This window comes from Mustela nigripes, chromosome 12, assembly GCF_022355385.1.
Source record: "Mustela nigripes isolate SB6536 chromosome 12, MUSNIG.SB6536, whole genome shotgun sequence".
Lineage (NCBI taxonomy): Eukaryota > Metazoa > Chordata > Mammalia > Carnivora > Mustelidae > Mustela > Mustela nigripes.
In genome coordinates this window covers 28,011,733-28,039,099 of record NC_081568.1, presented here as the reverse complement: position 1 = coordinate 28,039,099, position 27,367 = coordinate 28,011,733, and the positions used below count along the sequence as shown (strand labels likewise).

Below are 27,367 nucleotides of genomic sequence, written 5' to 3'. Positions count from 1 at the left end.
GGACTTATAACCTAAGGAACAAACTCCAAATGACACCATTAAAACTATTCTCATATAGTATACTTATATTATAATATTTTTAGAAGTAGTGTAATTTTCATTAAGTTAACTTTTTTCCTGAAGATATAGTTTACGTGAAAGTTTTAAAATCGGCTTTAAAAAAATAAGATGTGTATTTGAGAATAGGAATTATCCTTTTCCTTTTATTTGTAGTTCAATGTAAAAGCCTAACAATTTTCCAAAGAACTTATTAATACATTAATAAGCAAATTTTTAGGACACTTCCAAGTGGTTATTTCCTTTGTTAATGCTGCCTTTTTTTTTTTTCTTTTCCAGTTTACAGATATGACCCAGATCTGTACATGAGTGACTTCGGTTAGTCAGAGTGAACATTCAATAATGAGTGGTGCAGCTCTGGGACTCGAGATTGTTTTTGTCTTTTTTCTGGCATTATTCCTACTTCATCGATATGGAGATTTCAAGAAACAGCACAGACTTGTAATTGTCGGAACACTGCTAGCTTGGTATCTCTGCTTTCTTATCGTCTTCATACTGCCTCTGGATGTTAGTACGGTAAGAGGTGAAACTGAGTTTTGCAATCCAGAGGCAACTGTAATCATATAGCATATTTGAGATATGTTAGTTCTTAAGATAGCTAAAGTATATAAGGTTATACTGAATATTTTGTATTTCAATCTTACTATAGGAATTTGATCATTAAAAATTACAGCCAGGAAGGTAATTGGTGGGTGGGTTGATACCTTCCCATATCCCTTAAGTACTTGACAACCTTCTGGTTTTCATTTTTAAACCATGTGTTCATTGATTTAGACCATATACAACCGGTGCAAGCATGCTGCTGCAAACTCCAGCCCTCCTGAGAATAGCAACATCACGGGCTTATACGCAACTGCTACCCCAGGTCCCAGGTATTTGCTTCCTGTTTGTTTGTTTGTTTGTTTTTAAAACTAGGGTAGATGAGAAAAATTGCTTTAACATTGTCAGTTCTTACCATTTGGATTTTATAAAAGTTGATCCTCATTCTCTGCTCATCCCCCCTACTCCAGTTACTCCAGTTCTGTCCTGTGCTAATAGACTTTTAATTACATTGTGTTCTATCTAAATTTAAATCTTAAATACATTTTGAGTATTTATTGGTACACAAGGCCTTTTAGTAGATGTTAAGGAGAAAGTTCTAGAAGACCTCTTACTAAGAGATAGCCCTCGTTCTAGCTCTTACTAAGAATGTGACTTCCAGGGGCTATTTTTCTTGTCAGCCACTCTCTGGTCTGAAAAAACGGGACATTCATTTTCTCTTTTGCCTTATTTACAAGGTTGAATAAAGGGTAGGGAGATTATTCTGTATGTAGGATGTTCCTTTCATATTGTGCATCCTTTGAAATCATTATTGCTTTTTTTAATTTTTACTTTCTTAAAGATTTTATTTTTAAATAATCTCTATACCCAACATAGGACTCAAACTCACAGCCTGAAGATCAAGAGTGGCACTACCAGCTGACCCAGCCAGGCACCCCAAAATCATTTATAGTTTTAAACTGAGAATAAACAAAGCTAAATTATGAAAGGTTATGTTAAATTCATATCAAACTTCCAAGTAAAAAAGTTTGAGAAATGTTGACTATTTTATCATTTTACCAGTGCTTTAAGTGATATGTGCATTTTTCTTGATGCATCTTTTATTATTATTATTTTTTGAACCTGAATAAGGGTAAATTTGAAATGTAGATGTTACTATCCTTTAAAGCACATTAAAAATCGGATATAGATCAGTAACAATTGTGAATTGCTGGAAGTTCCTGGACTAAATGATATCCTTACGATATTAATGAAAGAATCTATGGTCAGATACACATATCTTCAGAAAATTCAAACAGAATTATACAAATGCTGGTATCTCTCTCCATAGGAGCTATGCTACAGTGACTGATTTTTAGGGCTCCAGTTTCAGAAGTTAATCACCTAATGTCTTTGGCCTCCCTTTTCCCTCCTCCCTAAGAAATAACCAACCCACAAATGGGGTGTGTATTTTATTTATTTTTTTTTTCTTTATTTTATTTTGTTTTTCTTTTTTTTAGGGGGTATGTATTTTAAAGGCAATCAAATCAGAGATTTAGTTTCATGATGCATTCACTTTTAAAGACTGTCACTTTTAAAGACCGTCACATTTTCTATTAGGTGAACATTATGTCTTCTTATTGCTCAAGAATTAAAAATATACTGAAAGTTGAAAATATAAATGGCATTCCTCTTCTAGAACAAACTGTTTTGTTTCCTTTCTGTGTGTTTTTTTAGTTTGATAGTCAGCTTTGAATTACAAGTTTTCTATGAAATTTTAAAAGTTAGAATCAGTAATTTAACATCTAATGTAAATGAACTTTGCCATGCACAAATTAATTGTGTAATTTAAGTAGTCATCATTTATTAATTGGCTTTAAATTGTTATTAAACAGCCAACATCCATGTTTCAAGCCATGGAGTTACATTCCTGATGGAATCATGCCAATTTTCTGGAGGGTAGTGTATTGGACATCACAATTTTTGACATGGTAAGTGGCAGTGAAGGATTAAAAAAATGTTTAAAATTTTGGCTAAAGTTAAAAAAAAAGATTATGTTTTCTTCATGAATCCTCATATTTTAGAATTTATTCAAATGTTACTTATTTTTTTCTTAAATCTGTGTATTCTTTTTTTTTTTTTTTTTAAGATTTTATTTATTTATTTGACAGAGATCCCAAGTAGGCAGAGAGGCTAGCAGTGATGGGGGGCGGGAAGCAGACTCCCTGCTGAGCAGAGAGCCTGATGACCTGAGCCAGAGGCAGAGGCTTTAATCCACTGAGCCACCCAGGGGCCGCTTAAATTTGTATATTCTATTTTCTGCTCATTTGGTTCTCTCCCATCTTGAAAGAAAAGGAAAAAAAAAACAGACAAACAAGAACTAGAGAACAGAAAGAAAAAATTTTTGCTGCCACCATTCCTCTCTAGTTATTGCCTTCTCTCTTGACCTTCTTCAATTCAGTCTTCTTCCCAGTTTTATATGAATCTGCTCTTGCTAAGGTCATCATTGTCTCCCGGTTTTCTGTTTTTCTGCTTAGCCCAACCTGCTGAATTCTCTTCACGGGTTCTATTTTTGTGGCCCATTTCCTAAATGTTGGTGTTCCCTAAGATCTCATCTTTGGTCATCTTGTTACCTGACCCTTCCTGTATAGCTCTAATTTTAGCTGTAGCCACCGATGTATTCCCAGTGTTTCCACCCATTACAGCTTTGTCTTTTTGTTTGCTTGTTTAAGAGAGGGGGTGGTGGGTGAAGCAGAGGGACAGGGAAAGAGAGAATCCTAAGATTCCCAGCATGGAGCCTATGGTGGGGCCTCATCTCATGACCCCAAGATCATGACTTGAGCCAAAATCAAGAGTTAGAGGCTTAACCAACTGAGCCACCCAGGTGCACCGAAACTTTGTCTTTCTGCTGTGCTCCAAGCACATTATTCACTATGTACTGAGCATTTCAGATAGTCTGCAGGCAACTAAGCTCTAAAACTGAAGCTACTGAACATCACAAGAGAAAAATCACACAGTAGAGTAGAGTAGTGCCCCTGTAAATTCATGTTCATTGAACTCATCTGGGCCCTCAGCATTGCCAGACTTTCCTCCTTTGTGTCTCTAGTCCTCTTGCTCTTCCTTCTCTATAGTAAGACTTTAGACCTCTGCTATTCTCTTTGTGGCCCTTTCTCTCTGCTTTATGTCCTAGAATCAATCACCTGTTCCCTTTGCAGAGAACTTTGCTTTCTACTTCACAGTGAAATTAGAAGTCATCGGATGCCAGCTCTTTCAGCCTCTCACCAGCACACTACCAACCCAACCTCTTCCCTTCCTCTCAAAGAATGAGTCACTCTCAAAGTGACTTCAGAGTGAAATCCGTCTTCCTGAAATGGACCCATCTCCTTCAGCTCTTGTTACCTATACTCGCAGCGTCCCATTTCAAAAAGAATACAGAGTTCTCTCATCCTTTTAGAAAAAGAAAGAAAAAGCCAAAAAAATCTCTCAAATGCAACCCTTTCCAACTTCCTGGCTTCTAACCTCATCGATCTACTCATCACAGCTTAATTTTTGGAGGGAGACTTTATTGAAGTAAAAATTGGTACAGAAAGGTGACAGGTTGTGTTTAGTTTCACTTTTTTCAAAGTGAATACACCTGGATAGCCAGCACTCAGATGATATTATAGAACATTAACAATGTTTATGCTACATCTAGAAGCTTCCCTCATAGCCTCTCCCAGGCATATCCTCCCATGTGTAGCCATGATTCTGACATCCATCCCTATAGGTTAGCTTTGCCAATTGGGACTTTGTAAATGCAGAGTTGTATGGTATGTGTTTTTCTGCATCTCTTTTGGGGCTCACAAATTTGGAAGTTTCCTCTGTGTTGTATTGTGTGTATCAGTATTCTTTTTCATTTCTGAAAAATCTTCTTTGATATGACCGTGCCACAGTTTATCCTATCCAGCCAAACTTCTCAAATGAATTGTCTACATGTACTGTCTTCGTTTACCCATTGTTCACTCTTTCTTCAACCCATTGAAGCCTGTTTTCTAGCCCCACTTCCCTCTCACACACAAGTCTTCATTGACTTGACCTCTTGGCAGCATTTAATTATTGTTTTCTCTCTCTACTTCGAAATACTTCCTTCTCCTGTTTTCTCCTCTGTATGCTTTGTTTTCTCCGTCCTTCTCTGCTGTTCTTTCTGTCTCCCTTGCTGGCTTCTTCTCCTCCTGTTTCTCTCCCTGTCCTTTAAAAGATAATTTTTCTCCGGGCTCAGCCTCAGCTCTTTCCTTCTCCTTCTACATATTCACCCTTCTAAATGTCATCTACAAGTGTCATGTCAGTACCACTGATGTGGTGAGGACTCCTGAATTTATCTGTGTTTCCACTCTTCTCTCCTGAATTCTGAAGCTGGATAGCCAACTACTTCCTGTGTAGCTCCTTTTTAAAAAATGTTTTTAATTTTTTAAATTACTTTTCAGTGTACTAGAATTCATTATTTATGCACCACGCCCAGTGCTCCTTGCAATACATGTCCTCCGCAATACCCACCACCAGCCTGGCCCAACTTCCCACCCCCTGCCCCTTCAAAACCCTCAGATTGTTTTTCAGCTCCTTTGAGATGTGTCCTAAGTACTTCAAATCCGTGTATTCACAGCCAGTCTTCGCCCCTTCCGGTTCTTATCACATCTCCACCCCTTACCCTCTCCCACATAGTCCTCGTTTTGTTCCCTTTCAATCCATTCTTCCTGCTGAAGCCTTATCAGTTTATAGAAGACTTCAATTTGATCATGTCCCCTATAAAGAAAAAGATTCCTCATTGTCTGAATAGTCCAAAGTCAAGACTTCAAAGCCTTTTTTTTAAAGATTCATTGTAAGTCCCTTATACTGTTGTACTGTCTGCTGGTCATTATGACCTGTTTTGCTCCCAGAAATGTGCTTTGCTTTCTCCAAAATTTAATATTACAAAAATATTCAGTCATCTATTAGAGTTCATGTTATTAGTAATTATTAAAAATCATACCTATTTATGAAAACTGCGCATTGAAATTGAGGTTCACATAATCCTGCTATTTTGAGGTTAAACAGACATATCAGCTGTTTCTTTAATCATATTTTTTCCAACTATCTAGGATTCTGTTGCCTTTCATGCAGTCATATGCAAGATCAGGAGGGTTTTCCATCACTGGAAAGATCAAAACTGCACTGATCGAGAATGCAATCTATTATGGCACCTATTTGCTGATTTTTGGAGCATTTTTAATTTATGTAGCTGTAAACCCACATTTACACTTAGAATGGTAAGAAAAGTTGTCTTCTTAACATTGTTTCTGTGTGTATTTGCATTTTTTATAATTTATTTTTATCTCACATATGCTGATAAACAGACATTTCATTGATAAACATATTAAGTCATGTGTTTTATAGATTCCCCAAAAAGAAAATCTAAGTAATCTCTATTACTAAGAAGAAAAAATGGAATAATATATTTAAATATAGCTATTGGATGAAGAACTAATGCTTTATCTAATAGCTCTGTGTTAACCCTTATGAATTTTTTAAAGTTTTTATTTAAATTCCAGTTAGTTAACATACAGTGTTCAGGTGTATGGTGTATGTAATATATAGGTTCAGGTGTATGATTTTGTATATGACAAAATAACTAGTTTTCTTTTTCATTGGAACTTATGAGTATTTCTTTTTTAAGATTTATTGATTTATTTTAGAGAGCGAGTGAGCAAGTGTGCACAGAAACTTGAGAGGGAGGTGGGCAGAGGGAGAGGGAAAGACAGAATCTCAAACTGACTTCAGACAGAATCTCAAGCTGACTCCATGCTGAGCCAGAGCCCCATGTGGAGCCCAATCTTACAACCCTGAGATCATGACCTGAGCAGAAACCAAGAGTCAGACGCTAACTGCCTAAGCCACCTAAGTGCCTCAGAACTTGAGAATATTTTTTTCTTTTGTTCTGACTGTAGTTTGAGGGCATATTTCTCTCTGACCTTAGATTCAGACATAATAATAAAATTGAAATCTATATTATGTTTGTGATCTATATAATACATATGAAGAGATCTCAGAAATTAGGAATAGAGCAGAAGTGATAATTCTCACTATTGCATTCCTGAGGTTTGTGTAGGTGTGCCTCAAAGCAAGTTAAAAAATTTTTAGGCTTTAAAATTTTTTCAGCCTTCTATTGTTTAATGGTGAATAAGGTAGCCCCTAATGAAAAAAAGTATCTTTTCTTTGAACAAAATACATATATTTTTTGCCAGGAATTATCCTACATTCTAATTTTAACTATAATGGAAGCAGAGTTTCCTGTGTTAAAGTCTATTTCTGCAGTCACGCTCTTACTTCCCCTTAAAACACACAGATTATCTTTTGGCTGTTGCTAAAAGAGTAGCTGAGGCTTGGAAGATACAATTTTTTTCATATCAAATCCTAGCCATCCTTTAGGGCCGTTTTCTCAAAAAATCATTTAATGCTGGTTAGTCTTATGTTACATTTTGTTGGAAAAATTTATCTGTCACACTATCTGCGTATGTTTTCTCTTAGGAACCAGCTTCAGACAATTGGGATAGCTGCTGCAAATACGTGGGGCCTGTTCCTTCTCGTGTTGTTGCTAGGGTATGGTTTGGTAGAAATTCCTCGGTCTTACTGGAATGGAGCAAAAAGAGGTTATCTACTTATGAAAACGTATTTTAAGGCTGCCAAACTGATGACAGAGAAAGCAGATGCAGAAGAGAATTTAGAAGATGTCATGGAGGTATGCAAGTTTAAACCTTACGGCCAGTCATGGTTGGTTGGTTGCTGCTGCTGTTAGCACATTGGTGGGCTTTACCCTGTGGTCATGTGTTGGTCCATCAGAATTTCCAGATGATTAGCACGACTTCCTGTTGGCTGTTCAGCTTCATGAGATGTCCCCTCCATCTTCCAACCACCAAAGATTCGGTGCGGATCTGTTCAACAGTGCAACATTATGATTGTCATCTAGGGAACTTTGACTAGCTCCCCTCTTTTACTCTTAAAGGTACATGAAGAAAATAAGCAATATTTCAAATACTTTGTACACTTCATAGAAGTTAGGAACTTTTAAAGGAACCTTAAATTTATAACAGGTATAGTAAATATCAATAGTTAACTATTTCAGTACTTAATTTTATATAATATAGCTTAAGAATTTTAAGGAAAGATACAGTATTTTTGTGTACAATGTATAACCAGACTATGTGGTTCCTATTCAGAGTTGTGCTAACAAATCAACAAAACTTCAAGGCAATTTCATACTAGAAAACTGTAATGCAGTGATGATTCAAGCGTCTTTTAAAAACCCAGGTCTTCTCCTGTCATTCCCACATTTAGGCCTCGCTCACTGACCTCCGGTAAACTGTTACTAAGGCCATCTGGAGCACTTTGCTTTTCTTCGGCTTGATCGGGTGCTGCTCAGGCGCTCACCCTCCTTTCCCGCGGTCACACTGTACTTGTTTCGGTTCCTTGAAACTCCCTGTGCACTTCTGCTTGGAGCCTTAGACAGGCCGTTTGGATTATTCTTGCTCCCTCTTTTGGTTGGCTGACCTTACTCCTCCTGCTTTGTATCTCAGCTTAAGTCATCAGTTTATCAGAAGGCCTCCGCTGCTAGATTACACAGCACTTTCCATACCGTTTCTTTATGAATAATGTCTGTTTTCCTCATTAAGCTAAGCTCCCAACAGGAGCAATGTCTACTGGTACAGATTATTCATAAGGTCTACGTATTTTAAATTTTGGTGGGTATTGCTAATTTACCACTCAAAGAGGCTATATAATTTTGCCAGAAAACTGTTCTTATTTTTAAAATTTGTGGTTGTTTTTAGTGAGCTTGACTAGCTTTCCAGACATTTATTGACCAATAGTATTTCTTATGTGTCTTCCTAATTTTCGCTTGATTTGTAAGCACTTTCCATATATTAAGGGAGGTGATTTTTTTTGTTATCTGTGTATTTTTTTTTTTCATAATTTTGTCTATATGCCAGATGGGTTCCCTACCTCCAGTTTTGTATCCCATAGGGCCATTCTCTCCTCTACAATCAGAATGTTCTTTTTAATACCCTGGTCAGTTCTCTTGCCTCACAGCCCTTGAACATGCCATTTCTTTTGTCTAAAACAGTGGTGCTCACTTTTTGTAAAAAAATTCATTACTATTATAGAATATTGTTCTTCTTTGGGAACTACTGGTTCTAAAGATTCCCCTCCCGACCCCCCCCTTTATACCTTTATAGCTTTCATACTCACTAAATTGCTTATTACCACACCACCAGCAGACAGTCTTTAAAGACCTGTAACATCATGTCTTCCTACCGCACCCTCCCGCATGGATTGTGGTGACTGCTGGCATCTAGCGTGTTCTTAATAAACAAGTGTGGAACGAATAAGTCGTTGGAAAGGAGGAGGTGTTTTGTGACATTTGTTGCCTGTTGCTTCCTCTGGTTTCTTCAGTGTGTTTTAGATAATGAGATATTTGAACTTCCTAAGCAAGGTGGAGGGGCACAGCATCACAGTTTTTCTGGTCCTTCATGACTTTTTTATAACGTTTACTCATCTTTGTGTGCCAAGTAAGCAAATGATAAGGGAATAAATCTTAGAAAGTAGTAAAAACCTCAGGGTATAGGTATTGCTATTCTAGAACTATGTATTTTTACTTATGTTCTTAAGAACTTTTATTCAGTGAATGGAGCTTCATGTATATGCTGAGTAGTCTGGGTTAGAATTAAACTTGTGAGAACATATATAGTACCTAGAATAGTCTCATTTGAAATGTATGATGTATAGAAATGGAAATATTTTTACTTCTCTTACTGTTTTTATAGGAGGTTCGCAAAGTGAATGAAAGCATCAAGTATAATCACCCATTGAGAAAATGTGTGGATACAATACTTAAAAAGGTAATTAAGCATATCCTCATAAACCGGTAGTAATTTGCACTTAGAATTTGTTCCAGTTGTTATTACAAGTTTGACATTTAATTATTGGCAATATTTTTCATTGAAATGTAGATGTAGAGGTTATGGTAAATGATGTGTAGTAATTGCTATGACTCAGCAATGGAGATGGACCTTTACAGTTTCTAAGTGTCATTGAATGTGGTCACTACAGGCATATCTCCTTAATAAACTAGGGCCTCAATGTTCTCTTTCACTCACTTCCTTTGTGCCATTTTATGATATATGAGGTACTTTGTAAACTGAATGACCCTATGAGATATTTAACCCAGATATTTAACAGGAAGCAATGCAATTAAGGTTCTGCTGCATTGGGGTTGAATTAGGGCTATTTATATATTTCCAAAATGGGCTGCTCATTAAATCTATTATACTATTACTAGCTAGTGTTCCCTTCAGCTAAGATAATGGTCATGAGAATAAGTTCTCTCATCATTTCTCTTACATTGCTATCTTTTGAGATCAATTCAGGGAGATTAAGTAACTTGCCCAAGTTCAGGTAAGTAATGAATGACTGATAGGGCAGATGACTCCAAATCATATATGTGTTTGTTTTTCTGTACCACACCTTTAAACATTCAGCATCTTGGATTTGTTGTGATTTGTCTTCATTTTAGGTAGGAAAATAATTAATCAGATGCCTACATAGCCTAATCCTTTCAAATACTAGTTGCTTCATGTAGGTTAGCTCCCTTACCCTACCATAGCAAGTATATCTGATCATAAAGGTTAATATTAATAGGGGTAAGAAGATACTCAATACATCGGAAATATTTTGAAGGAAATGACAGCAACTAAAAATCCGGCTATTTAGAGATGCCAGTAAGGGAGGAATATGTTTTTGAGTAAATTAGCTATGCCCAGGACTGGAAGATTTTATAGTAAAATAAAATTTTAGGTTTTTTGCAAATGAAATTTAAAAATCTGCTTGTCCCTTTTAGTGCCCTACAGAGTATCAGGAAAAAATGGGTAGGAACATGGATGATTATGAAGATTTTGATGAAAAGCATAATACCTACCCAAGTGAAAAGAGTCTGGTAAAACTACATAAGCAGGTAACTTTATTATTAATAGCTTTTTTGCTTGCTAAGATCTTAGTTTTGTGATTACTGCCCACAAAAAGGGAATTTGGAATAAATGTATATTTGAAACTTTCTTTGATTCTGTGCTTTGATCCTGTGTTTTAACTGTGTATTTCTCAACAGGGGTACTCTTGGTATTTGGGGAGGGAGAATTATTCACTGGGCAGAATTGTTACATATATCCTAGAATATTAACATCCTTGGCCCAACCCAGCAAATGCCACTAACACGTTGCCATTGTTGCGATAACCAGCATCTTCCTGAAACACTGTTGGATCAGAACACTGACCGATATATCCTGCCCCCTTCCCCCCCGCCTCCATTCTCTTTTATAGGTGATTTATTCAGTTCAGAGGCACCGTCGAACTCAAGTACAGTGGCGGATTCTTTTAGAGCAAGCGTTTTATCTAGAAGATGTAGCAAAAAATGAAACTAGTGCTACTCATCAGTTTGTTCACACCTTCCAGTCACCAGAGCCAGAAAATAAATTTATCCAGTATTTTTATAATCCTACAGTTGGTATGTAATTTGACATAAATTTCAAAATTTAATGGTAATTTTTTCTAAAGGAAAAAAGTATATATTTTCACCAGTGCAGAGTTAAATTGTATTTGTATTATTTGACATATATCATGTTGTAATATTATATATCTGATAAACATCCCCCTCTAAAATTATTGGTTATATTAACAGATAATCTGTCAGTTTGCACTCTTACTTCAAAGTTAGTCAAAATTCTATGCAAAAATATATGCATACATCAGGAATATTATGTATTCATAACATATATACTTAAAATAGAATTTTAAGCAATTTTACATCACAAGCTTGGGTCCCTTCTTCAGTCTTTATATACTACTAAACTATTCCCCTAAGAAGTCCTCTTTATTTGTATCTGTTGGTCTATTTACATGACCTGCACTAAGTAGACATAATTATTTCATTTTCTTTAATGATTATTTATGACACTCTTCAAACATTATCAGATTTAATATGAAGAATTTAATGAAAACATACCAAAGTGTCATAGTATTAGAACTTCCATTTACCTTATTTATCTAAATAACAATTATGTTCACCTGATTCTCTTTCTCATGTTTGGTTTTGAGTACAAAGACATAATGGTCATAACATATCTTGGAAAACTTCAGCAAGGATCTTTTCTAATTGGATAAAAGAAATACTTGTTTTCATTCATTTAACAAATATTTGAGAACATATATGCTATCTGTTGTTGGGCACTTGGTATATGTCAATAAATGTAAAGACAACTTCCTCTTTATGGAGTGAGAAAAACGGGTAATGTAATCATAAAGGTGTGAAGAAGGTGCTGAGTAGGTAGTTGGCTGTAGAAATGGGAGTTCAGGGGAGAAGTCTGGTCTACAAGTATAAATCAGGGTGTCATCAGTGTATCGGTGAGCCTTGGGTCAGAATAAAATCAACAAAGTGATTGGGAGAGAGAAGACAAACTCTGAAGACCAAGCTGAGGCACAACATAAGGTAGACTCCAGCTTCATGAAGAGGAACCAGGAAAAGGCTAAATGGGAAGTGGCCAGTGAAGTAGGAGGAAAAGCGGGATGGTGGGGTGTCTTGCGGCAAGGGGTATGTAAAGTACCTTTCCAGATGTGGATGGGTCTACTGTCATGCCCATGAAGCCTTGACTGCTAGATTTCAGAGAAGTGATGTGGAGGCGGAGGGAATAAGAAAGCCCAGTTGGAGTTTAAAGAGCCATTAGAAGCTGGGAGAATAGAAAACTCTCAAAATGTTTTGCTTACAAATGGGAGTAGAGAAAAGAGGTGGTAGCTGAAGGAGGATGGCAGGGTCAAGATCAATTATAGCGTATGATTTGGGAATGATACCTTAGAGGAAATGTAATGAGAGAAGAGAATGGCTGGGATGATGTCCATGAGGAGGAGAGATGAAATGGAAAATAGTGAACAGCGCAGAGAATGCCCTTCGATTAGGAAGTAAGGCACAAATGTACCTGAGCAGGTAAAAAGAGGTAGTGGTGGGGACTTGGGGAGCTCCCTTCTGCCAGCTTCTCAGTGAAATGCTGAGAATGAGTGTAGGGGAAGAAATTTTGGAGATTTGAAGAAAGAAGAAAAGGTCCAAAATAGTTGCTAAGGAGAGAAGGTGTGGGAGAGGATTGGTGAATTGTAGTAAGCTAGTCGGCCAGTGCTCGGGGTCCACCTGAAGCTGGGGATTAAACATTTAGAGTGAAAACAGTCCACAAAGGTATGTGTCTTCTGCAGGATGCAGCTCCCAGAGCAGCCAGAAGGTTGGATCTAACCAGGGTGTGGTTTCACCTAGCAAGGGCAGAGAAGAAGAGAGGGCAAAGAAATTGGAATGTTGGAGAGTAATTATCTTCAAAGATTGTGGAATCGGAGCTGGTAAAGAAAGCAATAGGATACCAGGTGTTAAGGCGGCAATACAAAAGGTGGAGAAGGAATAGAGTATTAGTTCAGGTAAGGTCAGTCAGTGGAATTGGAATATTAGGTGAAGATATTGCCTGGAAACAGGGCCACTGTAATGAGATTAAAAGGGCAGGAGTTCTTGGCGGTAAGAGGTTTAGGGATGGCCGTGGGAATGAGCTGTGAAGGTACAGTGGAGGATGAGATCACAGGAGGACAGGAGGGCAAGGATGTGAAAGAAGACCCCAGGGTACTGAAAAAAAGGATCACCAGTGTGGACCTTGAACTCACCAGGAACTGTGCGGAGAGTAGGGTTGAAAGATTTATTAGAGTGTGAGCCAAGAGCTCCACACCTCCGTGAATGAACTGAAAATACAGCTTTTCAATTTGGGGAACTTTTTTTTCTTGTCTTATTTTTTACCTAAAGTCAGACTGAACTGAAAGTTGCCAGAATAGTAAAAAGAATTCTTGTATATCCTTCACCCACATTCTCCATATGTTAATGGTTTACCATATTCATTTGCTTTATCTTTCTCTCTGTGTATATATTTTTCCTTAATCTTTTCAGAGTTGAATCCAAATATGATGACTTTTTGCTCCTAAATGTTTCAGCATCTATGTTCTAAAATAAGAGACATTTCCCTCTATAACCAAATACAATGACCAAATCAGGAAAAGAACTTTGATAACAACTGTTATCTATAGACCTTAATCAGATTTTGCAAGTGGTCCCAAAATATTCTTTCTTGAAAATCCCAGATCATGCATTGCATTCAGGTGTCATGTCCCCTTAATTTCCTTTCATCTGGACCAAAGTCTCAGTGCCTCTTTCTGTTTTATGACATTGGTATTTTTGGAGACTCTAGGCCTGTGTTTTATGGGGTGTCCCGGAATGTGAGTGTGATACTTCCTCTGGTTGGATGCAAGTTTTGCCTTTTTGGTGGGAATACTGCTGCAGTTATATGGCGTTCTTCTCAGTGTTCCATGACCGGAGGCACGTGATGTCAGTTTGTCGCATTCCTGGTGATTATTGGGTGACGAGGAGATCTGCCGGGTTCCTACCCTATGAACTTAGTATTTTCCTCTTTGCAGTTATGTATCTTGTACGGAATATTTTGAAACAGGATGAATACTGTGTTCCTCTTTATAGTTTTCCTAATCATCTTTTTCTTTTCTCTTCTAGAATGGTACTGGGAATGTCTCTTGCGACCATGGTTTTATAGGATACTTGCCGTGGTTTTGTCCGTCTTCTCTGTGATTGTTGTGTGGTCAGAATGCACATTCTTTAGCACGACACCTGTCTTATCCCTCTTTGCAGTCTTCATACAGCTGGCGGAAAAAACTTACAACTATATTTATATCGAGGTCAGTTGATTTTATGTCTGTCATAAATGTGTGTCAGTTCATAGTATAGTTTTTAACTATTGTCTTTTTCTTTATATATTATAGTAATGAGGAAAGCAGCGAAGTTCCCTGCAGTGTTACTATTCAGACTTTCAAAAATAAGCTTCATCCATTTACCCAGACTATGAAAACTTACAACTGTGTTTGAGGAGAGATGATAGGGTACAAAATAGTGCAAAATTCTTTTCTAAGAATACTTTGATCCTGTTTATGCCAGTGAAGCTACATAACTTAGAGTCTTCATGGGGAGAATGGCCGAGGGAGAGGGAGAACGGGCGCACTTCAGGAGGTAGATTTGAAACTCATGAACAGGATGTTGAATGGGTTGAGATGCAGATTTTTTTTTTCATAAATTCATTTTCTTATGTGGTTAAGAAAAACTGTTACTGTGTTTAAATTTTAGACTGTCAATAAATGTTAGCTGGAAATAAAGGATAATGCTTGGGGACATACAAAAGTGCTCGAGTCCATTCGTCTTAAACTGGTTTTGCTTGTTTTTCAGATTGCTTGCTTCCTTTCCATCTTCTTTCTCAGCATCTGTGTTTATTCTACTGTGTTCAGGATTCGTGTATTTAACTATTATTACTTGGCCTCACATCACCAGACTGATGCTTACAGCCTTCTTTTCAGTGGCATGTAAGTGGAATGGTATTTGGATACATGGGACTGACTCCGTTGCACGCATTCTTTGGATCTCTCATTTATTTCTTGTCCTTTATGGGTGTTCCACTGACACCTGTGTTTATGTGAGCTCGTTGATTAGGTTTAAGCATTAGTTAGATGTCTGGTTACTAGCTAAATCCAGGCTTACTAGGTTAGGGAGGAAAGGAAAGACAGCCTGGATTTGCAGATGAGAGATTCAATAAATAGATTAGTAAATACTAGGACCATCTGAGAGTTTAGAGGTGAAGTGAGACCTAGAGAGTTCCGAGATCCCATGGCAACAAACTGCATCATGAAGGGCTTACGAAAATAAACAAGAATAGTCTTTGCTAAGAGATTTAGCAAGAGAGTAGAGTGACAGCTCTAGTTTGGGCTATTGTTTGTCCCTGTTGTTTAATCAGTCATAACGGTATTTATAAAGGGTGGACCTTGAGAAGTTCACAGAGGAATCCATGTCTGAAGCATCTTGAAGGTTTTTTTCTTTTACATTTTCCTCCAAATAATTATAGAGTCATAGGAAGTTGCAAGTATAGTACAAAGAGTCTTATTAACCTTCACCCAGCTTTCCCAAATGGAGTCATTTTATATAACCATTGTACAATATCAAAAGCAGGGATTTTACACCGAGAGGTTACTGTTAATTAGATTATACACCTTATTTAGTTCTCACCATTTAAAAAAAATATTTTATTTATTTATTTGACAGAGAGAGATCACAAGTAGGCAGAGAGGCAGGCAGAGAGATAGAGGAAGAAGCAGGCTCCCGCCAAGCAGAGAGCCCGGTGTGGGACTCAATCCCAGGACCCTGAGGTCATGACCTGAGCCAAAAGCAGAGGCTTAACCCACTGAGCCACCCAGACGCCCAGTTCTCACCATTTTTATCCTTCATCTGTGTGTGTGTGTGTGCTTGTGTAGATTCATGTACCCACCACCACAATCTAGATACAGAATTGTTCAATCACACAAAATAACTCCTCATACTGCCTCTTTGTATTCACATCCTCCATTTTCCTCTCCCCCCCACTCTCCAAGTCTAGTACTGAGAGGCTGGACAAAACTGAGCTCTAGCAGTTCTTTGTACCTGAACTTGTCAGAGTGGTGTACTTTGATACAACTTCAGGTCTTTTGTTTTGTGAGTATAGTTCCCCTTGAGGATATTGCTGTCCTTGTCATACTGAGACAGATTACACAGATGAAAGACTTGGAAGAAGTGCATCCAGAAGTTCCGAGGCTAAAGCAGTGGTAAACACCACCGAAGGAGGCAGTCTCAAGCCGGAACTTTGCCATGTAGGTGTTGATGTTTTAGGGAGATGCAATTAATAGGATTTTCAGAATATCTCTCAAGTAAGGACAGTTCACGTTAAGAATTCAAGATAAATACAATACAGAAGGATGAAAACAATAGTTATATTTCAATATAATAAAATGAATTTTGCTACCATATTTTTAATATACTCTGTTTATCAACGCTTACTACAGGTTATTTTGCCGCCTGACTCCTCCTTTGTGTCTTAATTTCTTGGGTTTGACTCATATGGACTCATCCATCTCTCACCAGAATACACAGCCAACTGCTTATACATCTGTAAGTACAGTCAGAACACAGTTTTTTTTTTTAGAGTCGTTGTCTCTATGAGATGTATTATTGTGGAATTTTTTTAAAATCCCAACGGAGAAGTTCTGTAGTGTGATTAGGATCTTTTTTTTTTTTAAATATCACACTTTCTTTTAAAAGTTGTATATGTAATACTAATGACACGATAAAAATTACTTTGCTCTCTTTTATTATAAAAAATAGTTTTTTGGTTCACATAGGTTGTACAGCCGAGCAGTATCAGTAGACCTCATTATTAGCTTTTATATTTATCATCTTCAGTACCCGATAATTTTCAGTAATATTCACAAAACATTAATTAGGTAAAAACCTTAATACATAAGCAAATTCAGATGTAATTGACATATAACATTGTATTAGTTTAAGGTGTGCAGCAGAATGATTTGATATACGTATCTATCTTGAAATGATTGCCACGGTATCTTTAGTTGACATCCATTACCTCATATACTTCCAAGTTTTTTTTTCTTGTGATGAGAGCTTAAAAATCAGTCCAGTTAGTGCTTTATTTCTACTTTGTGAGAAGTCCAAATTTGTTAATATGGTTGCCTATGAGTGAATTTTCTAATGGTGGAAAGGAATGAAAAATAAAGAACTATATGACTTTAACTTCTTCTTCTTCTTTTTTTTCTCTTTAGATTATGGGTTCCATGAAAGTTTTATCCTTTATTGCAGATGGATTCTACATATATTATCCCATGTTGGTGGTAATTCTCTGCATTGCTACTTACTTTAGGTAAGAAGCTTAACATCACTTTTTTTTCTCTTACTCTTGTCCAATCTGGATATCCTTTCTCCTTAAAACTTTTAAAAATATTTACTGGTTAGGTTTTGGCTGTTGTTTGTTTTATTGTGGCTTTGGGGGTACTAGATGTAGTTTAAAGGATTTGTTTAAGTGATGAAGTCAGGCTCTCCTTCTGAAGGTATTTTTAAGAGAAGTATAGTCATTCTTTTATAAGTATTTAGGCTACAAAGTGGTAGGATTGATTACAGAATGTTAACTCTAAGACCTGGCCTTCAACACTGATAGGCAGTGTAGCTTATAAAATACCCCCATGCCTATCTTTTATCCAGTAATATAAATGAGCCTTAGGGTTTTCCCCGTAGTCATTGCTGGGTTTCTAGGGGCCTCAGACCTTCGCCAGCACCAAACATCAGATGGGGAGCAATTGTAATTAGGCCGTACATACAAGGCTGAAAAGGACACAGGCTACTATTTTTTATAGGATTAGAAAAAAGTGATTGACTGTTGGCTAGGGTCTGACTCAAAAGCAGGTAAAGACAGATGTGCTTAGTTTCTAACACCCTGTCTTCCTTCCTTGCACATGTCAGGGGCCCTTATCCTGTGCTGGGTGTGCCCTCTTCACTGACTGCTTCAGTACTCCGTGACACGCCAGAAAGACCACTCAAAAAAATATTTATTTATTTATGTATTTGAGAGAGAGAGAGAGTGTGCAAGCATCTGCGAGTAGGGGAGGGGCAGAGGGAGAGGAAAGAGAGAATCCCAAGCAGACTCGACATTGAATGTGGAGCCTGAGGCAGGGCTGGATCCCATGACCCATGAGATCACAACCTGAACTGAAAGAAACCAAGAGTCAGACACTTCACCAGCTGAGCCCTCCAGGTGCCCCTAAAAATTAATTTGTTGATGTTAGTCAGTATGTTTTTCTGATGAAAATGTTTCATCAAAGTGATTTTCATCACTTTTCATTTATATCTTCTAATACTGTTATATAGTTATTACAGATAATATATGTATACTCAATAAGAAGCTATTGAGTAAACAGACAAGTATTATTTGAAATAAATTCTTTATTGAATGTTTTTTTCTGATTATAAAATAATAAGATAATTTATCTTCTTGTGAGTAAAATAAAAGATTACATTTAAAAATAAAACTGTTGGGGCGCCTGGGTGGCTCAGTGGGTTAAGCCGCTGCCTTCGGCTCAGGTCATGATCTCAGGGTCCTGGGATCGAGTCCCGCATCGGGCTCTCTGCTCAGCGGGGAGCCTGCTTCCCTCTCTCTCTGCCTGCCTCTCCGTCTACTTGTGATTTCTCTCTGTCAAATAAATAAATAAAATCTTTAAAAAAAAAATAAAACTGTTAATATGAACTGATGATAGTACATCTAACTTTCAAGTTTTTTTCTGAAGATAGAAAAGACAACAGGTTTGTGAAAATGTGTCATCATTGTGAAAATGATGTAGTAAAGGAAGAGACCGTATTTCACGTGTCCAAAACTTAGTTTATTTTTAAAGTTTACAAAACTAGTAATGAAACATTAGGTGCTTGTGATGTGTGATTTAGGACTTAACATGTTAGTAGTTATGTTTGCAAGATTAGCATCTCTGCTTACATTAGTAGATTATTATATGGATCAAGGAATAGATGGGTGGGATTGTGCTTTATCAACTATAAAATCTTAAATATAAAGATTTATTACATCTAAAAGGAAAATTATTAATCCATTAAAAGTTTTGTTTTAGAGTTAAATGGGATAAACTTTGAGGGCCAGTTTGTCTTTCAGGAAAAGAAAGGCCAGATTCTTTAATTTTCAAATTATGTCCCAAAATAGATACTCTATCTAATAGAGACATATGAAGCAATTGCCTTAGTGACACTTTAATGGTAACTTGCTTCATAGGTTTCTTTTCTTCATAGGTTTCATTTTCTTTTGAAATGCCACCATAATTAGACAATTCCCGTGTTTTGTTTTGTTTTTAAGATTTATTTATTCATTTTTTGAGAGAGAGAGAAAGTGGGAGCGCTTGCACACACTCACGGTGGGGGAGGGGCTGAGAGAGAGGAGGGAGAGAATCATGAGCAGACCCCCTGCTGAGCACAGAGCCCAGCGAGGGGTTCGGTCCCACCACCCTACGGTTGTGACCTGAGCTGAAATCAAGAGTCAGTTGGATTCTTAACCAACTGAGCCACCCAGGCACCCTACTAATTCCATGTTACTAACAACGCAGCCATTCCCAGAGTTAATATCCAGATTTAACTGCCTGGAGAGTATAAGGCTGTTTTCTGACACTTTAGAAAAAGTTATGACCATCGCACAGTCAAGGATCCAGTTTGGGGTTTCTCACCCTGGGGTATCATATTCCCACAAGGATGAAAATAGTAAGGGAATTTTTAAAGTCACTGAATTGGCATGACCATCTACCCAAACCCCAGTGTTGCTCAGTGGTAAATAGTATATTAAAGCATGGAGATACATTATGATTTTTTTCCACATCATCAGATTTACACAGTCAGATTTTTTACATATTGGTCATGTAAAATGGAAGACCTTCACTTTCTTGTAGCTGCTGTATTGTTTTCTTTCCTCCCAGCGTGCGCCCACCCCAAGCTCCACCCACCCCAACAACCACACACATTCGTTCCCCGCTTTCTCTGTCTTCCTCTCTCCCCCTCTTGCTCCACGTGTATGTTCAGGCTTATACCATTAGGAGTACATCAGTGAAAACATCTGAAAACTAAGGCAATAAAAAGAGCTTGGTCTTTGTTTTGTCTTGGATTTAAATCCCAGCTTTAAAACTTACTAAATGATCATTAGCAAGTAATTAACCCCTTGAGCATTTGTTTCCTTAGCTGTAAAGTGATTATTTCTTAGGATTACAGTAAGAATAAAATAAGAGAGTATCTGTAAATTGGCTGATGTATATAGTAGGACCTTAACAAATACGAATACTGCCCATCCAGCCATTGCTTCTTTCCTTGCACGTCATATTTTCAGAGTATTCTTGTCCTATACAACAGTGAGGTTTAAAGTAAATACCAAATAATATAAAATAATAAGATAAGATATAGTGATTATAAAATAATAAGATAAGATATAGTGATAAATTCTGAATGTGTAATTAAAGTTATTTAAATGGAATTGACTAGCTCTCAGGTTATTAAAAAAAATTGAACATGAAAATCAACTTGCATAATTGATATTTTCTAAACCAGATTATTTTACACTTGGGAATACTGGTTGTCTGTGTATTTTCAGCATTAAAATTGTTCGAATATAAGAGAAGAATCCATTGCATTTGTATTATAGCCATTGTTTTGTATTGTGTAATAATTTTCTGAAGGTATACTAATGGCCCAAATCAGTTTATTTTTGGAAGAAATCTGGGTATGGTGCACACCATGTCAGGGAAGTACCTGCTATATAAAGTTAGAAAGAGAAGTAAGTCCTTCTTGAAGAAAGACAAGAATAACTATGTAACTTGCTATGATAACTAATAATAAAATATAGGCTTCTTTGGGGTGACAGTACTAAAGAATGTTTTATCTAAACATTTACAATGAGAAATAATGCATGTCTTTTAAAAAATCTACTTTTATTAGTTTGGGAACCCGTTGTTTGAATCTACTTGGTTTCCAGCAGTTCATGGGAGATAATGATATGACATCAGACTTGGTTGATGAAGGAAAAGAATTAATCAGACGAGGTAAGATTTGTCTTTTAAAATTAATGAAAGGAAAGCACTAAGACTCAAAATACAACATTAGTGTTTGTATAATTTGTAATTTTTAATCTCTCTTAAGAAATTAATGTTTTGGGGGGCATTTGGGCGGCTCAGTTGGTTAAGCATCTGCCTTTGGCTCAGGTCATGATCCCAGGGTTCTGGGATGGAGCCCCATATCAGGCTCCCTGTTCAATGGAAAGCCTGCTTCTCTCTCTCCCTCAGTTGCTCCCCCTGCTTGGGTGCATGCTCTCTCTCTGTCAAATAAATAAAAATATTAAAAGAAAGAGAAATTAATGCTTTTTAGCTAAAAATCTATGTACAATCTTCATAGCAAAAATAATTTGAAAACAAATGGGGGTTTCAGCCTTCTTTAAGAAATACTGCAGCAGAAATTTAGTCTATCCTTAACTAAATAATGCTCTTGGATGGCATTGGAGTCATTTTGGTGTTTTTGTGGAAAGAGCTTTGCCAGGCTCAGTACAACTATAAAATTCATGAGTTGAAAGAATTATCGGTTTGATACTGCACAGGAAATCATTCAGGCCAAGGCTGGGTTTGAGAATGTGAGGAACATTAACATCCTGTTAGAATACATGGCCCTCCACTAGAATCTAATCCTGATTGTATCAAAATCCCTGAATGTATCAAAATTCCTGGTGTTTGAGTGATGGCAGGGAAAAAAGAAAACAAAACTCAAGTGTGGGGACATTGGTTCCTAGACATTCCCCTACGTAGGTCTGGAGCTTTTGTGTGATCATTAGTTAAATGTAAGCCAAAATATGTTGTAGCTTCAATAGAAGCTGTTGTATCCTTCAAATTCTCTCCTAGAAAGGTGTGGTCTAGTTGATATAATGGTTCTACTGCCTTTAACATTAATTAGATCTCATCTGAAGTATCATATTCAGTCCTGGGTAAGATTTCAAGAGTAGAACTTATAAGTTAGAAGGTATTTAGAGAAGGACAGCCAGAACTATGCAGTCGTAGAATGTATCTTATGCAAAAATAAAAACAAAAACAAACAACCCCCCCCCAAAAACAAAACTGAGTTTGTAGCCTGAAGAGAATAAGGGAAAGGACTTTTATGCAGAAAGAAGTCTCAACTTCATTTTGAAGGTAAGGCGAAGAAAAATAAGTTATCCAGAATTTGAGATCACCATGAGGAATAACTTTTTCCTCACTAAAATTGTTAGACAAGGCCTAAAGGTCATCTCCAACAAAAATATGGGAGGTATTCTCTGTGGATTAGTTCACCTCTAAGGTCCTTTCCAACAATAACCTATTACTTTTGACTTTGTAGTAATTTAAAGGAAATTGATCATAGCCTATATCTTTACTGCAGTTACTCCATAATTAATTAAACCATGTTATACCAAATTTGAGATCACTTTTCTCTCTCTAGAGAAGAGAAAAAGGCAAAGGCAAGAAGAAGGTGAAAATCGAAGAAGAGTAAGTATAGTACTTGTTAATTTGCTGTAACCTAAAGACTAATGTGAAGTAATTATAAGAATTTTACTCATTTAGAATTGGCTAAAGACCAAAGAACAGTGGGAACAGTGTTGACCTGTTCTAAAAAGTCATTAGTATTAAATTACTTTGTGTCCATCATCTAGCAGTTTCTTGCCTAAGGTCAGTGCTGTGTGAATACTTAATAAGAGAATTAATAAATTCATGCAATCTTGCTATTAAAGTCATTTTGATTGCTTTGAAATTGTTACACTTTTTTGGTCATATGACATTAATTGTATTCCTCTTCAATTTTTCTTCAGTCCTTTCCTCCTAGAGAGTGAAAAGGCAGAAAATTAGAAAAATTTAGTCAACAGTTACTACAAATTTTCAACACTGGGGTATATCTATACTGGAGAAATGAAGACTCAGAGAAGGAGACATGATAGTTGTCTTCATATATGTTAGTGTAAAAAGGAGCTTTGTTCTTTATTTCAGAAGACATAATTAGAACCAGAGAGTGGAAGTTACTGGAGATAGATTTCACCTCTCGGTGAAAATTTCTATCTTCCTCAGTTTATCAGAACTGTGATGGGCTGCTTGCAATAGAAACTTCCATGTCATCTAATAAGAGAGCCAATGGCATGGCTGTTTTAGAATGAAACCCTACATGGCAGGAGAGGTTGAACAAGGTGCCCTCTAAGATTCCTTTCAGTTGTAAGAATTGACTGAGTAGCATCCCACTTCATATGGTTTGATTATACCTATCTAACCATGTTTTTACACAACTTTAATTTTTGCTTTTGAAAGTGATTTTTCAAGTCTCTGATATTTGTAGTTTATTTATATTGGAGAGAATTTTGTTATCTCATAAATTATTAATTCGCATAACTTTTACGTGGTCAAGGTAAGCCAGTTGTAGCTGTCATGTTGTTTTGACATTTTAAACAGAAGAACTAAAGAGGTGAATTATAGCTAGCAAACATGTCTATAAATTTTCATTTGGAAAAAAGTTCGGAGACAAAAATTATTTTTGAAAATTTTCATAGTACTGTGCTAATCATATTGATTATCTGGTGAATTTCTGATAAAATTGGTCTATGGTCTGTTGACACTGATGAATTACTTTCTGCCTGTGAGTTCCTCTGTTACATATTTATTTGCATTTCTGTCTTAGGAGTGGAAAGAACGTTATGGACACAGTAGAGAAGATTCTACCAGAAACAGAAATGTTCATGTTGACCCAAAAGAGTCAAGCCTTTCAGATCTTAGTACCACCCGATGTAAGTCATTTCTTTTCTAGTTCCCTTAGAAGTTGTTTTCCTAATACTTGCTTGCATAGAGACTGAGAAGGCATCCATGCAGAGCTGTAGAGGTGGTTCTGCATGGTCTTTCCTTTTTCATCCCTCAGTGTATAGAAGGAAAGGGAAACTCAAGTATGCATTTCTGATAAGATATGGAGAATTGGGACAACGCATGAATAGTTGTAATCTTACGACCCTAAATAATACCAGTACTTATCCCAGGCATGTTGTAGGCAGGTGTTGATTTCTACGATTTATCTAGTTGTTGTTCTTTACTTTTCTGGTAGTAGATGTAGGCGATTCAGTCATTTTTTAAGCATTTTCTGACTGACCCTTATGTCAGATACTTTCCCAGGTATAAGGGATATAGCGAAGATAAATTTCCTGTCCTTGGGATGCCAATTAATTTTGTGAGGGACTGATAACCAAGTAGAAGACATTTGCCAGTGGGTTAAGATACCCCCCCCCCATATCCCTTGACCCTGCCATCTGCCCCTGGGAAGGTGGTAAGAAACCTGTTTTTGCCCATGACTCTGCCCAGAGTAGATGGCAAAGGAGGTTTGACTTTGGGGGAGATGCAGGAATGCTGAGAGAGTAGAAGGGTACACTCCCAATGCTGAGGGAACTCAACCGAGGGAATAGAAAAAGAGTTCTTTATTTTTATTTTTATTTTTTTTTAAGATTTTCTTTATTTATTTGAGAGAAAGACAGTGAGAGAGAGCATGAGCGAGGAGAAGGTCAGAGGGAGAAGCAGACTCCCCATGGAGCTGGGAGCCCGATGCGGGACTCGATCCTGGGACTCCAGGATCATGACCTCAGCCGAAGGCAGTCGTCCAACCAACTGAGCCACCCGGGTGCCCCGAAAAAGAGTTCTTTATAGGGAAAGGATTTTTGTGATAGAGTAATACTAACTCAGCATTTGGGAGTGAATGGTACTTTGCCGGGTGAAGGGGTTTTAGGCAGAAAGATGAATGAGTGACTTAAGAGAACCTTGGGGAGAATGCAGGTTTGTTTCTGTCACAAGATCCTAAATTTAGTATGTGGGGCCTGATGAGGGGGAAGCTGCAGGGACAGCTGGGCAGTAGCTATTACCGTGCTCAGAGTGAAGCCTTTCAAATCAAGTTAAGATTTCATTCGGGAAAGGAGCATGCTCAGATCTTTGGTTTCAGAAGGTGAATTTGAACATCAAGCATGATTTCCAGGGAAGTGAGACAAAGGAATCAATTTAATGTCTGTTTTGGTAATGCGATCTATAAGTAAGGCCTGGGGCGCCTGGATGGCCCAGTTGGCTGCCTTCGACTCAGGTCAGGATTCCAGTGTCCTGGGATCAAGCCCTGCATTGGGCTCCCTGCTCATCTGAGAGCCTGCTTCTCTCTCTCTCTCTGCCTGCCACTCTGCTTACTTGTGCTTTCTCTATCTTTCTGTCAAATAAATAAATAAAATCTTAAAAAAAAAAAAAAAGGAAATGAGGGCCCAAGATAACCAGCGATCCTGGAGATGAGGAGGAAAGGATGTGTTTGAATGAGATTTAGGGTAGAAGACATGGGAGAGAGCTAAAGGTTTAGTTAAAACGAGGGAAGAGGGGCGCCTTATGGCTCAGCCAGTTAAGCGTCTGCCTTCCACTTAGGTCATGATCCCGGGGCCTTGGGATCGAGGCCTGTGTCGGGCTCCCTGCTCGGTGGGGAGCCTGCTTCTCCCTCTCTTTCTCTCTCTTTCAGATAACATCTTAAAAAGGAGGGGGGGCACCTGGGTGGCTCAATGTGTTAAGGCCTCTGCCTTTGGCTTGGATCATTGATCCTAGGGTACTGGGATCAGGCCCCGCATTGGGCTCTCTGCTCAGCGGAGAAACTGCTTCCCCCTCTCTCTCTGCCTGCCTCTCTGCCTACTTGTGATCTCTGTCAAATAAATGAATAAGATCTTTGGGAAAAAAAAAAAAACTAGGAAAAAAGGAGACTCTACAAAGATTTGGAAGTTTAAGTAGAGGTTAACATGGTAGGAAGATGTGGGAGTGTGGGAGAATCTTCAAGAGAAAAGGAAACACAATGCCTTAGGATGCTGACTTGAAGAGAACCTGGAATGTGGGAGGCAACCAATATTTGCTGAATGAATGAGAGAAGAGATGAAGGTCAGAGTCCAAGATGACGAAAGTGTAAGAATTGAATTGGCTTGTCTCAAGTTTTCAAAAAGAGCTATATCACGAAGTTCTTTTGAAGCTATTGGACTGCTCAGAAGAACTTCCTGAAAATTTGGTTTGTTTATGAAGAAAACCCAGCCCATCCACATAGAGAGAATGGAGAATTCAGTAGATCTGTACTGACAAGGATGATCGGTATTACCTACAGGTGGCCATTGAGCAATTACAATGAGGCTGGTGCCCCATGTTGAAATGATAATGTATTGGATATATTGAACTAAATTAAGTCTGTTAAAATTAATTTCACCTGTTCCCTTTTATTTTTTTCATGTAGCTACTAGAAAATTTATAAGTAAATATTGTGTTTGCATTTTATTTCTGTTGGACTTAGCTTGCCTAAACTCTTGTTTCCTGGGAAGAAGACTCAGGCCTTTCTTGAAGAGCTTGAGTTGAGTACATGTTAAAGAAATTCTAGCCGAGAGCTGAGATACAGGACTGGATTCACCATGAAACCAGTTGAAACTTGAGAATGAAATAATTTATATGTTAAATGTTGATTCTGATTCATAATAATTGAATCTTTACGTTGTACCTGCTTCTGAGCTTAGACTAGCTACAAGGGAGAAACTTTTCTGTGTTATTTCCTATCATACTATTTTTCATTTTAATCTGATTTTAAAGGAATCAAGTAGTTATCTTTTCTTATTGTTGTCTTCACAATTAAAATTCAGATTGTTTATAATCTTGACTTTTTTTCATGAGTCCATAGACTGACCCATAAAGACAATAGAAAAGTAGATATACATTTTCTCCTCCATTCACAGCAACATCCAAATATACCAGGGCCAATAATAGGACTGAAAGAGACCGAATAGAACTCCTCCAAGATGTAGAACCTTTGGATTTTAATGCAGAAACATTTACTGATGATCCTCTTGAATCTAAAGCAGAAAGGTAAGCTCTGGCTGGGGCATTTTGGCTCCAGCATTCTGAAATTTTACTAGCATACAACTTGATGAGATAAACATAAGGAAAATATTCATTTTTATTGCTAATATTAACCATATTAATCAACTTTGGTAACTTTTTATATCTGCTGATGCTTTTATATTTCAAAAATTATATCATCCTATGGTGATAATTGAAATTGCTATCTCCATAAACTACTAGTGGTATTCTAAATAAGAAAAATTGAAATTGATAGTAAGGATCTTAACAATGTTTATATGCCTGTTTCTAATGAACCCATTTATGAAATTTATCATATTTAGCAATAGCTGCATAGCCGTGACTGGGTGTCAGACAC

General features: G+C 37.3%; 1 protein-coding gene across 2 annotated transcripts in view; it reads left to right on the top strand.

The window, feature by feature from the left end:
- The window catches only part of LMBRD2 (LMBR1 domain containing 2), a 43,425-nt gene that overhangs the window by 9,880 nt on the left and 6,178 nt on the right, over positions 1-27,367 (top strand). For both annotated transcript variants that reach the window (XM_059417003.1, XM_059417002.1), the window contains exons 2-17: positions 337-573; positions 832-929; positions 2,472-2,567; positions 5,691-5,858; positions 7,117-7,327; positions 9,408-9,482; positions 10,481-10,594; positions 10,957-11,140; positions 14,216-14,397; positions 14,939-15,072; positions 16,579-16,684; positions 17,353-17,450; positions 21,059-21,162; positions 22,580-22,626; positions 23,801-23,906; positions 26,886-27,015. In XM_059417003.1, the coding sequence (XP_059272986.1) occupies positions 400-573; positions 832-929; positions 2,472-2,567; positions 5,691-5,858; positions 7,117-7,327; positions 9,408-9,482; positions 10,481-10,594; positions 10,957-11,140; positions 14,216-14,397; positions 14,939-15,072; positions 16,579-16,684; positions 17,353-17,450; positions 21,059-21,162; positions 22,580-22,626; positions 23,801-23,906; positions 26,886-27,015 (2,027 nt within the window). In that variant the 5' untranslated portion in view covers positions 337-399. The remainder of the gene's footprint in view (positions 1-336; positions 574-831; positions 930-2,471; positions 2,568-5,690; positions 5,859-7,116; positions 7,328-9,407; positions 9,483-10,480; positions 10,595-10,956; positions 11,141-14,215; positions 14,398-14,938; positions 15,073-16,578; positions 16,685-17,352; positions 17,451-21,058; positions 21,163-22,579; positions 22,627-23,800; positions 23,907-26,885; positions 27,016-27,367) is intronic.